The sequence below is a fragment of the Psammomys obesus genome, unplaced genomic scaffold, assembly GCF_907164565.1.
Source record: "Psammomys obesus unplaced genomic scaffold, mPsaObe1.curated_primary_1811, whole genome shotgun sequence".
Taxonomy (NCBI): domain Eukaryota; kingdom Metazoa; phylum Chordata; class Mammalia; order Rodentia; family Muridae; genus Psammomys; species Psammomys obesus.
The window spans coordinates 112,495-129,545 of NW_026589922.1; the positions used below are offsets into that span (position 1 = coordinate 112,495).

The 17,051-nt window shown below is 42.0% G+C and overlaps 1 protein-coding gene across 1 annotated transcript; it reads right to left on the bottom strand.

Moving 5' to 3' along the window:
• Positions 1–23: 23 nt before the first annotated feature.
• LOC129675491 (hepatitis A virus cellular receptor 1 homolog) lies at positions 24–13,728 on the bottom strand. The gene is made up of 3 exons (XM_055605477.1): positions 13,680–13,728; positions 10,925–11,263; positions 24–145 (listed from the first exon to the last, which is right to left on the bottom strand). The coding sequence occupies exons 1-3, from the start codon at positions 13,726–13,728 to the stop codon at positions 24–26; spliced, it is 510 nt and encodes a 169-aa protein (XP_055461452.1).
• Between the last annotated feature and the right edge of the window lie 3,323 nt (positions 13,729–17,051).

Below are 17,051 nucleotides of genomic sequence, written 5' to 3' on the forward strand. Positions count from 1 at the left end.
GCAGTAACGAAGAGGATGGCCCGCTAGCTGTCTCTCCTTACACTCACTGTTAAAATGATGTCCAGTCTTTCCACACTGAAGAGCCATCTCTCAAACATGAACACTCTAATATTTTGGGTTTCCTTTAGATCCATAATCTTTTTGTCTGCGAAAAACAATCATTGGTAATGCAGATAATAGACTTCCGTCCTGGTTACGAAAACCATCCAGCAGAGAGGAATAAGATTTAAAAGTAAAAATAAAATAGAACAAAAACAGGGAGGGTGAGATTTGATTCAGATGCACTTCATGTTTTTGTCTTGTTTATTTATTATACCTCAAAATGTCACTTTCCTTATCTTCTCCAAAGGGCTTTAGTCATGGAAGTGGCAGCTTTTAATTTCCTTCTAGATGGACAGAAGAGAGTCTAATGTCCCCACTGAAGGCAGGAATACTTTCTCACAGATCATGAAATATGATGTTATTATATAGTTAATCTTAGTAGATACAGATGAGTGTTTCATTCCAGGAGAGGTTACCAGGGTGAATATGAACCAGGAAGAGATCAGGGAAGAAAATAATGGACCAAGGGATTGAGTTCATTAGTGCTATTTCCATCTCACTTCTGTCTTGATGCTCACTGTTCCTATACTCACCCACTGAGCTCTGATGTAGGTGCTAGAAGGAGGCAATGAAGAAATGAAAGGGGAATGAGAAAGCAGGACCTGGGCTCACAGCTGAGAGAAGTCCTATTCCAGGTGGGACAGAGTTTGGGACTATCACTGGTTTCCTTCAGAGTTGTAATTTCTAATTCTCTTCAGACTATGTTTACATTTAAGTTTATTTTAGAAAGACAAAGGAGCTTCCTCATTGTGAATCACTGTGTCCCAATCAATAAAATATTTGATCTTGCTAAGACTGAACAAGGGCTTTTGTTGTGTTGATTATCTTCATTGCAGTTTAGTTGTTAAGAAGAGCACGTTGGCAAGAGGGTGTTCATTTCTATTTCAACCTGAGTAATCCTTGACCCCAACTCAGGGACACTCAGTCCATAGTAGTCAAGGAGAACGGGGAGCTGGATAGTGGCCCACATTCCCAGTGCTGGTCTATGGTGTTCTAGGAAATGAATATGTGTCTGATTGTGTTTGTTTGCTTACTTGTTTTTGTAAAGTCAGATAGTGGAAAGTTGCATGCTGGATTTGCAAAATAGGCTTCCCTCATCTGCTCTAAAAATGTATTGTGTTTACTACAGTGGTTTCTTTCTTGTAAATTTGCAGCAACTATACATCAAGCAGGACTTTTGCCATGAAAGCCTGATTCGTAGCTTTTCTGGAATGATTTGTCAGGATCACCCTGAGTTCTAGAGTGGTGAGGCCACAGATGGGGCCATCCACTCCCACACTCTCCTTCTCATCCCTGCCTGGTAGCTGCAGGACTCTGAGCTTGTGATGGCTGCTCTGCAGTCTTTCTAGAGAACCATGATAGACATGAAGGGGTTTGGGAATCTGTCTGTCCCATTCCCCAAACTTTCTTGTGCTCAAGAACATGATACTAGTGCACTCTGTAAAACCAAATATATGGGACTTGGTGGAAAACAGGGCACAATTAAGAACAAGCCCTGAGCTAACATTTTAACGTTGAGTAGCAACGGTGGTCTAACTTGTTCTTGTTCCCATTTCTCTCCATAGAGTTGATGTTTTCCTTTCCACACTTACCTTGGTATATAGTGGTCATTGCAATGACTTACTATTCATGAGAGTCTTTGAGGAATTGTTGGGATGGCTCGTGAACAAGAGTATATGTTGCTTTTGTAGAGAACACGAGTTCGGTCCTTAGCACCCACCATAGGAGGCTCATAACTGCCTGTGACTCTAGCTCCAGGGGATGATCCACCTCCCTTCTGGCCCTGTGGGCACCTGCACATACTGGCACACAAATACAAGTACATCTTAAATGAAATAAAAAAATTAGTAATTCTATGAAAACGGAAAACCTACAGAGTGTGAACTTTCCCCCAGTAGATTTCATAATAAGAAGAGACCAGGAGTTAGTGTTCAAAAACTATCTTAACTCTTGTTAGACTCATAAATCTCTTGTAAGACATTTTTCTTTTTTTGTTTTTTTATTCCCATTAATTTATTTATTTATTCACTTTACATCCTTATTACATCCCTCCTTTTCTCCTCCTGGTCCTATCCTCACACCCCAACACACCCCTCCCTCTCTCCTCAGAGAAAGGGACCCGTCCAATAGGTACCAACCTTCCCTGGCATATCAGGTCGTAGCAGAACTAAGTGTATCCTCATCCTCTGAGGCCAGACAAGGCAGCACAGCTAGGGGAAAGGGATCCAAATGCAGGCAACAGAGTCAGGGACAGCCTCACCCCACCCTGCTCCAGTTGTTAGCAGACCCAGATGAAGACCAAGCTGCACATCTGCTATATATGGGTAGAGGAACTAGGTCTAGTCCATGCATGTTCTTTGGTTGGTGATTCATTCTCTCTCTGTGAGCTCTCTCCCATGGGATGGGTCTCAATTTTGACCAGTCATTGGCTGGCCATTCCTTCAATCTCTGCCTCATCTTTATCCCTGCATGTCTTGTAGGCAGGACAAATTTTGTGTCAAAGGTTTTATGGGAGGAGTGTATGCCTCCCTCCACTGGGAGTCCTGCCTGGGTACAGGAGGTGGTTGCTTTAGGCTCCGTATCTCCCAAAGTTAGGAGTCTCAGCTAGGGTCATCCCCATAGACTCCTGAAAGCCTCCCTAGTCCCAAGTCTCCAGCTGGTCCCAGAGATGCCCTACCCCCAATTTCTGTTCTCTCTTCCAGCCCCCTACCCCATTCTCCCAGCATCTGATTCCCACCTCTGTACCCCTCCCCACCCAGTTGCTTTTCTCCATCCACTTCTGATGTCTATTTTTGTCACTCAGAAAGGGAAATAAAATAGATGTTTCTTTTTCTTTAAAGTGCTGTTTTCCTTTGATACAGTTTATGTTTTGTAATTTTCTTACACCATGGAGAAAATTTTTTTAATTCAGACGGTCAATGAGATAGGAGAGGAATTTAGTTAATGTGAAAAAAATCTTCATATATATTGGTTTGGTTTTTTGCTTTGCCTTGTTTTGTTTTCTTGAGACAAGATCTTGCTATGTAGCCCCTGCTGGCCTGGAACTCCATCTGTAGATCCGTCTAACCTGTAATAATCCAGGGGCAAAGACAGAAGTCTGCCTGTAAGTTCAAGACCAGCCTGGTTTACTTAGCAATTTCCATGTAGCCAGGGCTACATAGAGAGACCTTCTCTCAATATATATGTGTGTGTGTGTGTGTGTGTGTGTTGGATGAGGTAATGGGCATATATGTTGGTACCCTGGGTGAAGACTGTGCATAAGCCATAAATTATCCAAGTCCTTTCATGTTTGTTAGTCTGTGTTTCTTCTTCTGTCCAAGAGGTGACCAAAGAGACCTCTAGACTTTGTGTCTCAGAAAGTGCCCTCCTGCCTCTATAAGAATCTTGAATATTCACAGATTTTGCAGAATAAAGAAAAATATCTACTGCTATCATAATTTTATTAAAAATAGTAATTTAGTGTATGTTTTGCATAACACTTTTACAAGTATTAAATTTCAATTATGCGTGTGTTTGTGTGTGTTTGTGTGTTTGTTTTTGTGTGTCTGTGTGACTGTGAGTACACTTGGCACTGAGGGAATATGAGATAAAAAGACAACTTGGAAGAGGTAGCATTTTCTTTCTATAATGTGAGTCCTAGGGATTAAACTCAGGTCTCAGGCAAGTGTCATTATATATAGAACCATTTTTTTTCTCGCCATTACTTAAATCTTAGCTTTAAAACCTCTAATAAGAAAGTACTCTAATGACTAAGATCAAAAACTCAAGTGGCCAAACATGATGACGTGATTGTTATGAAAGGGGAACACTCTTCTTTTGCTGATGGGAGTATAAACTTGTGCAACCACTTTGGAAATCAATCTGGTGCTTTCTCAGAAAACTGGGAATAGCTCTACCTCAAGACCCAGCTATACCACTTCTTGGCATATATCCGAAAGATGCTCAAATATACAACAAGGACATTGGCTCAGCCATGCTCATTGCAGCTTTATTTATTTAATAGCAAAAAGCTGGAAACAACCCAGCTGTCTCTCAACTGAAGAATGGATAAAGAAACTGTGGCACATTTACAGTTGGAATACTACTCAGCTATTAAAAACAAAGAATCATGAAATTTGCAGGTAAATGGATGGATCTGGAAAAGATCATCCTTAGTGGGGTAACCCAGACCCAGAAAGACATATTCACTTATAAGCAGATATTAGCCATATACTACAGGAAAACCATACTAGAATCCATACACCTAAAAGAAGGTAAGAAACAAGGAGGACCCTAGGGAGGATGGTTAGTTCTCATTCAAGGGCAAATAGAATAGACACAGGAAGCATTTAAAGAGCAGGAACAGGACTGGAGCCTACCATAGACATGCTTTGATAGATTCTAACCAGCAGCGGATCGAAGCAGATGCTAAGATTCATAGCCAAACTTTGAGCAGAGCACAGGGAGTCTTATGGAAGAGTGGGAGAATAGAAGGACCTGGAAGGGACTGGAGCTCCAGAAGAAGACCAGCAGAGCCAACAATTCTGGGCCCCCCCGGGGGAGGGTTTGGGGACTGTGAAAACTGATGCATCAACCGAGGACCACTGAGGGAATATGAGATAAAAAGACAGTGGGGAAGACCCCTGTTCAGATGTAGCTGATAAGTATCTCAGTCTCCATCTGGGTCACCTAGTAAGGGAACCTGGGGTTGCCTCTGACATGAACTCTGTTGCCTGCTCCTCAATCACTTCCTCCTGGCAGGTGGAATTACCAGGCAACAGAGGGAAAGAATGCAGGTAGTCCTGAAAGAGACTTGATAGTCTGGGGTCATTTGTTAAGGGAGGAGGGCTCCCCCTTTCTGAGGACTAGGGGAGGGGGATGGAAAGGAAGAGGGAGGAAAGGTGGGACCAGAAGGAGATGAGGGAGGAGGCTATGATCGGGATGTATAGTGAATAGATTAATTTAAAAAAAAAGATCAAAAAGACATTATTCTGTTTTAGTTAAATATTAAGTAAACTTAATCTAAAGGTAGGGATCACAGCATTCTCTATTTTAGTTTCTGATTTGTGCTGGACAGTGTTGTTTATATTTTTGGCTATTGGGTTGGTAGGCCCCTTAGCAGGATGCAGACCATCAGCTTCCTCAGATTTCAGCAGCATCAGGAGGAGCCACATTCCTCATAGGGCTCAAGGTTGCAAGCTGTCCCAGGAGACAAACAAGACAGGAGAAGCTGGTCTCCGGTCACATTGATCAGGGAGGTTAATCTCATCTTATTTTTGGGTGGAGTTCTGCTCTTAAACTCTAGGAAGCTCTTTTCATTTTTCTGCAACTGGAGAGAAAAATAGTTTTAAGGCCTATCTGATCAGCCATATATCTCACAAGCTACAGCTTATGGGATTTCAGTAATAAAATGAGTCCAGGCTGCTTACTCTGGTGTTTGGTCACAATGTGTTCTCAGTATGTGTTAGCTCCTGTCGCTAATACTGTAAGTAAGGCCAGAAGACAGAGGGAGAAAATGGTTCAGTGATGCAGCCAGAGTAAACTGGGCCCTAAGTCTAGTTTTTCCTCCTAATTCTGAACTCAGTAATGTTGCACATGCACACTAACTAATTGAAAAACTAAAACTACTCTTTAAGTTATAAATAAGCCCATGCTTATTAGGAAACCCACCAGCACAGCCTCTGTGAGCCTGAGTTTCTATGTTGCTTCCTCAAGCATCTCTCCTTAACCCTGAGCCACGCCTGGGACTCCAGAACTCCATCTTCTCCTCACAGAACTCAGCATGCACAGATATTTGTCTTTATCTGGACGAACAGCTTAGGGTCTGATGGTTAGCTCAGTTTGGTACCATGGCATTTGTAGCATCCGGGAAGCCCCCAGGGCCACCCACACCTGCAGCCTTCTCTGGGAGGTGGAGAAAGGATGATCAGAAGTCTGAGGTCATCCTCAGCTACACAGTGAGGTCAAGGCCAGGGCGGGCTGCAGAAGACCACCGTCCTAGAAGGAAAGTCTTTTCAGTTTGAAGACTGTACTTGGAGATCACCACCACACTCAAGATCAAAATGTTCCCATTAGCCCAAAGCCTCACATTCTTTCATAACTGTGGTATAGTCTCATTTCTCAGAGAGCGGGGCACTGGGATTGAATGCTTCACAGCAGCCTTTCTCAAAACCACAAACAAGCAGCACACTTGGGGAGGTGACCTTTGAGGTCTGTTCTGAAAGAAGAGAATGAGTCACCTATGTCAAGGCCCAGCAGAAACATGCAGGAACAGAGAACCCCAAGTAAAGATCTGTGAGGGTGACAAAACAAAAACCATAACTAGAACAATATTCTTTAACCACCCCCCCCACACACACACACAAAGTCTGAGAGGTAAGCTGAGGCTGGGTCCTAACTTCCTGCTGGCTGCCCTGCCCAGGGTGTTCTTGTCACTCCTTGGCTGGAAAGAAGCAGCTAGAATGGTGAGGAATGTCAGGTGTCATGACCTTACGGCACCTGACATTCCACGTGGATGAGGTTGATGCACCTGTAGCCAGAATGTTCTCTCTGAGCAGGGTGGTCAATGCTGCTGTTGGATGAAATGATGAAAAATGCAGAGAACTGCTGTCACTGAGGCCGGGAGCAGACAGGCCTGATGGCCCCTCACCCTCAGCGCTAGAGCTTTGCTAAACAACAGCTTAGTAGACTTTCCTAGCTACAGTCTTCCAGGTGGGACTGGAAGACCTGAATTAAAGGGCCTTACCTGTGAGTAAGGCTTTCATGGAATAAGAGTGAGTGACTCAGTTATGAATCATGATAAGAATTTCAACACTGATAAACATGGTGTCAAACACTTTTCATCAGTAGAGACAGAGGCAAGAAGGTCTCTATGACTTCAAGGCAAGCTTGGTCTACATAATGAGTTCCATGCCAGCCAAGGTGAGATCCTGTTTCAACAAAATAAAACTCAAGTAAAACTGAAGGACCACCTGGGAATGAGAAAAAACAAAACAAAACAACAACAACAAAAACACTGATTATTTGAATTGAAGCCAGGTGCAGATAGCTCTTGAAGGGTGGGGTGAACTGTTCTGAGAAACAATCAGCTGTAAATTATCTACAACCAACTGTAAACTATAGAGCAAAAATGATCTGATTTTCAGATATAAAAACCCTTTGCTTTGCATGTTTGGGGTCATCTCCTGTCTTTGGAGGGGCAACCCTATCGCGATAGCAATAAAACCTCTTGCTTTTGCATCGAGCTGTGGACTGTGAGAATTCCTGGGAAGGGCGTGATCCTGAGTAGTGAGACTCCAGGTCTTACAAAACTACCCCAGCAGGTCATATGAACAGATAATCTGTCACTTCTTTTCTAAATCTCTGATTCTGATGAAGTCAGTAACTTATCCATGTTCTCCAAACTCAGTTCATGAGCCCATCCCTGCAAAGCACCAGAAACTAAGTATTGAAAAGCTCTGTCAATCATGAGAAATCCTTACAGTTCTATAGTGTGTGCAGCTGCCTGCAAAAAAGTGGACTTTTTCACAATCCCTGTACTCTAAAATCCCAGTTATAACCTAGAGCCTTCTGCAAAGTTGGACTGTAGTCCAGTCATTCAGAGTCCTGCTGCTTGAATGTGCCTGCAGGCCAATGAGAGGCGAGGGAGATCAATACCTTCCACCAAATTACTCTAGAAATTTTTTTTAAAAAGCTGTGACCCTTTTGCTGCCCTCAGAATCCAGTTCTACCCCGGGGATGGTTGGGTTTTAGAAAGCTTTAAGTATCTTTCTAACAGCTACCTTTCCACTTCTGTATGTAGAAGATTTGTACCTAATCTTGTCTTTGGATGTCAAGCTTTCCCTCATCTCTAACAAATTATTAATTACTATTAAGTCTAAATTCACAGATGTGGGCATTTGAAGAACAAACGTTGGGGTGTCGGCCAAAGCATATGCATACAATGCATTTCTATATTAAATTGTGTATATATGCATATGTCATCTGTGTATGGGTTTCTGCATTTAATTGCAGATGCCCCTAAAGACCAGAGGCATCAGATCCCCTGGAAGTGGAACTACAGGCATTTAGGAGCTGTCATTGTGTGTGTCTGGAGCCAACTCAGGATCTCCTTGAGAACAACGTTTGCTTATAGCTATGAATCTATCTCTTTACCTGAACATGAACATTACAAATTCCTAAAGACTTTAAATCTAATATGTAAATCATCCGTTAAGGAAAAAAAAAACCCTTCTTTTACAATATCTTGCTATACAGATAGTAAAAGATTCTTGAAGCAAAACTTTAGAAAGCATCAATTGCCCTTAAAAACAGAGTCTTATTGGTTAGCTGCTTTAGGAGTATAGATTTTAGTATGTTTATCCTATATTATATGTCTTATAACCACTTATGAGTGGGTATATTCTATGTGTGCTTCTGCTTCTGGGTTACCTCACTCAGGAAGATTTTTTCTAGTTCCCACCATTTGCCAGCAAATTTCATGACTTCTTTGTTTTTAATTGCTGAGTAGTATTCCATTGTGTAAATCTATACTCCTAAAGAAGCTAAAAATGGAAGACTCTAGGAAAGATGCTCATGCCTTATTCAGAAGGATAAATGTGATAGACATTGGAAGCAGGAGAAGACAGAGAACAGGACAGGAGCCTTGCACAGAGGGCCTCTGAAAGACTCTACCCACCACGGTATCGAAGGAGATACTGAGACTCATAGCCAAACTTTGGGCAGAGTGCCAGAATCCTTATGGAAGAAGAGAGAGATAGAAAGACCTGGAGGGGACAGGAACTTCACAAGGAGATCAACAGAGCCAAAACACCTGGGCTCAGGGGGGGCCTGTAGAGACTGATACTCCAACTAAGTACCGTGCATGGAGAGGACCTAGACCCCCTGTTCAGTGGAAGCCCATTGGCTGTTGAATTTCCAAGTGGGTTCCCTAGTAAGGGGTACAGGGACTGTCTCTGACATGAACTCAGTGGCAGGGCTGTTTGATCACCTCCCCCTGGCAGGTGCAGCCTTGCCAGGCCACAGAGAAAGATGCTGTAGCCATCCTAGATGAGACCTGATAAGCTAGGGTCAGATAAAAGGGAAGGAGGATCTCCCCTATCAGGGTACTAGGGAAAAGGCATATGGGGAGAAGAAGGGGGAATGGGACTGGGAGGAGACAAGGGAGGGGGCTGCAGTGGGGATACAATAAATATATTTATTTATAAATAAATATATAAATAAAATTAAATTTTAAAATGCAAATTTGCTCACATTTCTCTCATATCCCTATAATTATACTTAAAATCTCAAAAAAAAAAAAAAAAAAGACAGAACATCTATCTCTTGTGACCCATTGACTAGCTAGAAAGAAGACTTTTTGAGACAGGGTTTCTCTGTATAATCCTAGGTGTCCTGGAACTCGCTCTGTAGACCAGACTGGCCTCAAACACATAGAGATCTGCCTTCCTTTGCTTCCTCAGTGCTGGGATTAAAGGTGAATCTCACCACTGACAGCAGACAGAAGACTTTTAAACACTGACCTGTGAGAGAATTTCTAAGCTTGATAACAGCTCACCATCAATAATTCCATGCAGCTAGGCATGATGACACAGGTTTTTGTTCCCATTAGTCAGAAGGCAGAGGTAGCTGGGTCTATGAGTTTGTGGACAGTCTGATCTACTTGTGGAGATCATGGCCATCCATGCTACACAGTGAGATTCAACCGTCAAAATAAATAGATAAATAAAAGACTAACAAACTGCAAAGACTGAACAATTACAAAATGATGTTCTGAATTAAAAAAAAAAATAGAGACAAGTTAGTATTGATTTCTATTGTTACTGTTAGCCCTTAGCAAATGAGATTAGGATATATCACCAGAAGAAAGTCCAGCCTCATTTTATTTTTATTTCATAAAAGTCCAGACTCCTTTTATGAAAAGGATGTCCGCATCCTCTCCATAAAGGAAAAAAGGAAACTGCAATGATTTAAGATCTGGAGCTTCCATGAACTTTTCACTAGTAACCACTCAATAGGTTTCAGATGAGAAACTCTTTCCCATGTGTCCATTTTGCATGTAAAAGAACAACTGTGGCATGATGTGAGGACTGTTTCCAAACCCCAAGGCAGGCAGGGAGTAGAACTCGCTACTTATACACTTGGCCTGTGCTCAGAGGGTCAGCTGACCACTTTGAAACCAGCTCATGTACACAGCAGCACCCTGCATTGCCTGCTTTTCAGGTTAGAGCTGTTACAGTTTTAGTGTTGAGAAAAGGTGGCGGAAGCAGGTGGATCTCTGATTTGAGGCCAGCCTGGTCTACAAAGGGAGTTCCAGGACAGCCAGGGCTATTCAGAGATACCACATCAAACAAACAAACAAACAATGGCTGTTTTATTGTTGCAAGACATTAACTTAAAGACGGAGTGTACCCTTAATTCACTTTAGCTTAAATAACACTCCCCACTGTTTCAGGGCATAAACATGAACACAGTTTCATGGGCCAACAAGTACAGTTAGGACATAGATGCTGACTTAGCTCATGGTCTTGCAGTAAGCGTGATTTTAGCTTCACTCAAGCACAGAGAAGGTATTCTGTGTCTCCAAAGGGCACTTAAGCCTGGGTGTGATGGGACTTACTTGTGTTCTCAGCACTAGAGAGCTAGAGGCAGGAGGACCAGGAGTGCATGGCCATCAGAGGACAGCCTGAGATACATGAGATTATGTCATTAAAAAGAATAAAAAGCAAGGGTTTAATCACAGCACGTTTATAAGAACTTCCTTCTTCTAGGAGAAGAACAAATTACCAGCAAACAGGACTCGGCTCACTTGTGAGACATAAGCAAAGAAGCAAGGCAGGCTCACCTGGTTGAACTTGCAGTGAGAAGTTCAGGCTCTGCACACCATCCTGTCCCTTCGTTTCCACTCCACAGCAGTAGACACCACTGTCACTCTCAACGACACTCTCTATTGTCAAGGACGCATTTCCTTGAAGAAGCTGACTCTTCAGCTGGTAGCAGTTGTTTGTCCGATAGTAGATTTTGTGTCCATCAGTCCGGATAAGTGTTTGTCCACACGTATCAGAAGCACATTCCCCTCGGCCCCAGCACATGGATGACATTCCATCAGACACTGGATATGTGCATGGCAGTGTGACAGGGTGACCCACCACTCCATGCACTTGTGGGAAAGAATCCACAGCAGCTGTGGGTACAAAGGTGGAATTTTTCCTTACTGGTTCTTCTGGGGATTAAACCTGATACATCATGCCTGGGAGACATGAGGTTTATCAACTCTTCTCATTGTTCTTTGTAGAGTTTTGATACATTAGCATTTTTACTATAAACAATTTTCTGTAAGTGTGTTCTTCTTCAATGTGAATATGTAATGGATATGTGTGTGGAGAAAACAATTTTCTGTAGTTTATTATGTTCACACTGTACCTTTATAATTTTTGTATTTATTATTTCCCTTTCTTTTTTTCTTCTTGAAACAAAGCTCACTATGTAGTTCTCACAGTCTAGCCACACTAGGCTAGCCAGATCTCATAGAGGTCCACCTAATTCTGACTGCTAGGATCAAAGGCATAAACCACTATGCACCATGTTCGTTTTTAGGCAGGACCTTGCTCTGTAGCACAGGCTGGCCTACACTTACTATCCTCCAGCTCAGACTCCTGAGAAATGGGAATACAATACAAGCATGTCCACTGACACTAGCTCAAATTTATAATTAAAAAAAAATAATTAAAATTGCTCTTTAAATGCTGTGCATGATAATGGGAACCTCAAAACTACAACTCTGAAGACGAAGGCAGGAAACTAGTGAACTAAAGACCAACCTGGGCTTGTGAGGCCCTGTCTCAACCCACTCCAACCCTCCCCTCAATGTTATAGAAAATGAAATCACTCTTTACTTAACTCTCCTATACCAAGAGCAGAACCCAAGTTTTTTGTTTGTTTTTGTTTGGTTTGGGTTTTGTTTGTTTGTTTTTATAGCTTTTTTGGTTTAAAGGCAGAGCATTACTAACTCCAACATCAATTTTCAGAGCAGCGTTTGTTTGTTTATATGGCTGTTGTTGTTTGACATAAGCTCTCACTGTGTAACCGTGGCTGGTTTCGGTGTTTAGAACTCTGTATGTAGAACAGGCTGCCTGAATTCATGGAGATCTGCCTGACTCTCCCTCCTACTGTTGGGATTAAACTGTGCACCACCAGGCCAAGCCCAGGATGGGTTTTATAAAACCATCAGGAAGGAGCTGAAGCTTTAGGGTCAGTTCTTTAAAAATTAAACAAAAGAAAACAAAAATAAAATTTGAATGATGACCCCTTCTTACATGTTGAAGCGAACAACACTAATTTACAAAGTCAAAATAGTAAATCAAGGATTAAAATATGCAACTTTTAAACCTAAAAAAAAAAAAATAACTTTCATGTGTATCTGGTGAGACAATGAGTTAAAATCCCTGTTACCAAGCTGGAGAATGGTTCAGTGGTTAAGAGCACTGTCTGCTCTTTCAGAGGTCCTGACTTCAATTCCTAGCAACCACCCGGTGGTTCACAGAGGGATCTGATGCCCTCTTCTGGCATGCAGGTGTACATGCAGATAAAGCACTCATATATGTAAAATAACTAACTAACTAACTAACTAACTAAATAAATAAATAAATAAATAAAATCCTTGCTACCAGCTTCTTCCAAGTAGTGGAATCTGAGGGCTGAAGATGCAGCCAAGCATACCATGCTCACCTAGGCCATGCCAGTGCCTGGCGGGATCCCAGCACAGGAACAAACAAATAAGCAAACAGCACAAGACGGTGAACTGTGAGAGTCACTGACTAGTCACCTACACTCAGGCCAAGGCTGCGTGTTTGGGACATGGTCTGAGAAAGCATGTTGCTTGTTCTATAAAATGAGTGTGTAATGGGTGTATGTTTCTCACTGCGACACTTATTACTTGATTTTTCCAAAATATGTTTTAGGTTCATAACTACCATACATATTGTCATAATAAAATTATAGAAGTGTATGATAAGAATTTATGATCTTCTACAATCCCGCTTCCTAGACATTAGGTTGTGAGATTTGGAATGCGCATGAGATGTAGGGGCTCACACCTGTAATGTTCGCCTTTGAGAGGTACTGAGGTTGTTTTCAGCTGTCTCTCAGGTGAGGAAGCAGCCAAAGCTATCTTGGACCCTGAATCAAAAAATTAATATGCAATTCACTATTTACTTCTATATCATAGAATGCTTTTGGTTAGTATTTTTAAATTAAATAATTAAAAATGAATTTATTTCATGGCATACAGGCCAAGCAAAGCTTAGGTTGCCCTTTCATGTCCTTTCTTCAGCCCTTATGAATTGACTATAACATGCATGCCCATGTGTTACTTGAATATTTTTACATGCATGTATATATATTCATTCACTCCTGATGGGACATTCTTGTGGGTCTTATATTTTAGCTATAAATTTTGAAATTCATGTAGACTGAGAAATTTCTTTGGGGCTCCAGTTTCATCCTGGTTCTTTGCTTACTAGGTAACCTGTAATTCAGACCCCAGGATATGTTTCTGAACTTACGTCCTCTGGGCATGCTGTAGTTCGTCTCTCACTTACCTGGGAGAAGGAGTATGAGGCCTGAAATGAGGACTTGAGAGGGCATCATGTTTGTTGACCTGAAGGACAATGAGGAGACACTCTGAAAGGCCGTGACACCCTCAACACTGTATCCGAGAACGTCTCTCACCCTGACTGTATCAAACACATAGGCCGTTCTGCTGGGGTTCCCTGTCCTGCTAAACACACTTCTATCCTGAATTCCCTGCATGTAACCGTTGATTTCACTCCTGGTCTTCGCACAAATAAGATGGTAAACAGAGGAAAATTGAAGACAGAGAGAAAAATGTGTTCCCTTAGAAGAATGCTAAGCAAGGGCCAGCCTTCTATTGGTGGAATACCTGCCCTCAACTTGACTCTTCTTTCTCAGTGGTTAGTCCCTTAGCCTCAGTCAAGTTCATTTTTGGCAAGATGGGCTGAGAAGAATGTGAAGGATTGTGCCTAGGCACCTTGTCCCATCCTTGTCAAAGACAAGGTTTTTTAAAGTTTTCATTTTAGTTCCACTGTTACCTCTAAGAGACCGAGGATGAGACAGTATGAACAAACACTACTCTCACTAGAACATTGAAGTTGGGCTGCTGCAAGGGCGCACTGGTTAAGAGTGCCTACTGCTCTAACGAAACCTGAGAGAGGTTCCCAGCACCCATGTTGGGAGGCTCACAACCTCTATCACAGGACATGCACAAGAACCAAACATTCCTCAGACTCCTGTGCTTACACACACATACACATCACCCCACACAGACACGCACAGATAGACACAGTTAAAAACTGTAAATATAAATCCTAACAATGATAATATGCTTATAAGTTTGATATCATAGATTTATAAAAAATGACAAGGTATCTAACTTACTACAGAAAATAGTAATATAATACTAAAATTTTACTCATTTCATATATTTGGTTACATTCATACATATGTATGAATCTAGCTGTCATCAATAGATCAAAAATGCAGCTTTTGAGACCGTAAGAAAATGTGGTTTGTTTATTGAATATTACATGCATGTACATATATAGAAAATTATATTTGTTTAAAAACAGAAAATATATAATTTAATTTAATTTAATTTCACCCTGCATGAAAGGACACATGAACAGAGCAGGAAAACAACAAAGAACGCATACAGCAAGCTAAGGAAGCTTTGGTGCCATGGCTGGAGGGGATGTGGGTACGGTTCTACTCAGGGCTATCAGTTTTAAATGGACTTTCTAATTCTATCACAGAGAAGGTGGTATTTGAGCAATGCTGAAGAAGGGTTAGCCAACCAGAAAGAAAAGAAAGGGGAGAAAAAAGAGGGAGGGAAAGATCCTGATGCAGGAGAGTGCCTATGGCCAGGGAGAGGGCAGGGCAGCTGGGACAGTGAGGGACAGCAATGCACAAGAAAAGGGGGGCCAGCAACATGGCACAGGAGCCACTCTTCTTTTCCTGAGGACACATAGAATCATTGCTTGGGTGTGGAGGTACCAGCACCTGGTACCCTCTGAGGCCTGCTGTGACTGCGAGGCTGACAAGCAAGGACACCTGAGCAGCTGTCCCAGGAATTCAGTGTGGAAGAGAAATCAGAAGGCAGTGTGATCAATGAAACCAAAACGCTCATGGCTGTGGCTCAGGAGGCAGAGCAAACTGAGCTTCCTGCAGGCTGGGTCCCTAGGAGGACAAGTAACTCAGGCCTGAGCCATGAATGAGGGGAGGAGCTATCAGCAGGGAAGGGAAGAGCTCCTCCCCACCACAGGGAATGGAGGAGGATATACTGTGTTTGAAACCTGTTAGTCTGAGACATCTTTGTGGCTCAAAGCTGGCCTTGAATCCCAGATCCTATGCCTCCATTTCCCAAGGCTTGTGACTGAAAATATTTGCTAGCATGTTAAGCTTTCTTTCTTTTTAAATGATACATCTACCAGTATGAGAGCTGGGAATATGAGCTGGTAGACAGCTTGCCTAGTGTGCAAAAACTTCTTTTCAATCATCCACATCAGATAAACCAGGAATGGTGGTGTCTGCCTGTAATTCAAGAACTCTGGTAGTGGAAGATCACAAGTTCAAGGTCATCTTTAGGTACTTACCAATATGGAGTCCAGCCAGAGATACAAGAAGACATATCAAAATAAAATGAAAATATAAAATGTTGTGATTTGTGCACATCATTTCAGCAATCAGGCTAAGAAAGGGACATTCCAGTAAGATCCAGGCCAGCCTGGGATACAAAGTAAGACTACAGCTCAAAAACTAAACAGAAATCTCGAAACAGTGTGTGTATGTGTGATCTGAAGATTATTGAAGCTAGGCACTGAATTCACCATCTTTGACTGAGATCTGCTCAAAATTGGCTGTTACTACAAAATTTGCTAGAGTGGAGACTTGCATTCTGGAATGTTCTTCACTGCTAAAAGATTTTTTTCACAAGTAACCTTTCATTGCAGTGACCCCTCTTTGCCAGTGATAACAGAAAATAAATTGGAAACAGACATTGACAAGTTACCCTGTTGTTACTACTGACATTATTGCCCATATATTTTTCCACTGGGTCCCACAAACATTGTTTCACAGAATGTCACTGGTCATCATGTTCTCAAGTTAAAAAATAAAACATTGGAAATTATAGATGGGGAAAACAGACAGATTCCCAGATCCCTTCATGTCTATCCAGGGTCTCTAGGAAGACTGCAGAACAGAGAGGGCAAAACAATCTCGAAGGCCTGCAGCCATCAGGCAGGGATGAGAAAGGAGGCAGGATGAGAGTGTGGAAGTGGATGGCCCCATCTAGTGGTCTCCCCACTCTACAACTCTGGTTTATTTTGACAATCATTGTAGAAAATCTACAAATCAGGTTGTCATGGATGTGTAATTGCTTCATATTTAAGAAAAAGAAAACTGTAGTAAAAACAACACATTTTTAGAGCATATGAGAGAAGCTCATTTGGTTGCTATGGGCTGAGTGTCCCTGAGCTGGGGTCAGGGATTACTCAGGTTGAAATAGAAATGAACATTGTCTTGCCAATCTGCTCTTCTCAACAACCAAACTGTACTGAAGACATCAACACAACAGCCTTTGTTAACTCTTAGCAAGACCAAATATTTCATTGAATGGGACAAACTGATTCATTGTCAGGAAGCTGCTTTGTCTTTCTGAAATAAATTTATATATAAACATGGTGTGAAGACAATTAGAAATTTAGAACTCTGAAGGAAACCAATGACAGTCCCAAACTCTGTCCCACCTGGAATAGGACTTCTCTCAGCTGAGAGCCCGCGTCCTGCTTTCTCATTCCCCTTTCATTTCTGCATTGCGTCCTTCTAGCACCTACTTCAGAGCTCAGTGGGTGAGTATAGGAACAGTGAGCATCAAGACAGATTACCTCCCTCTA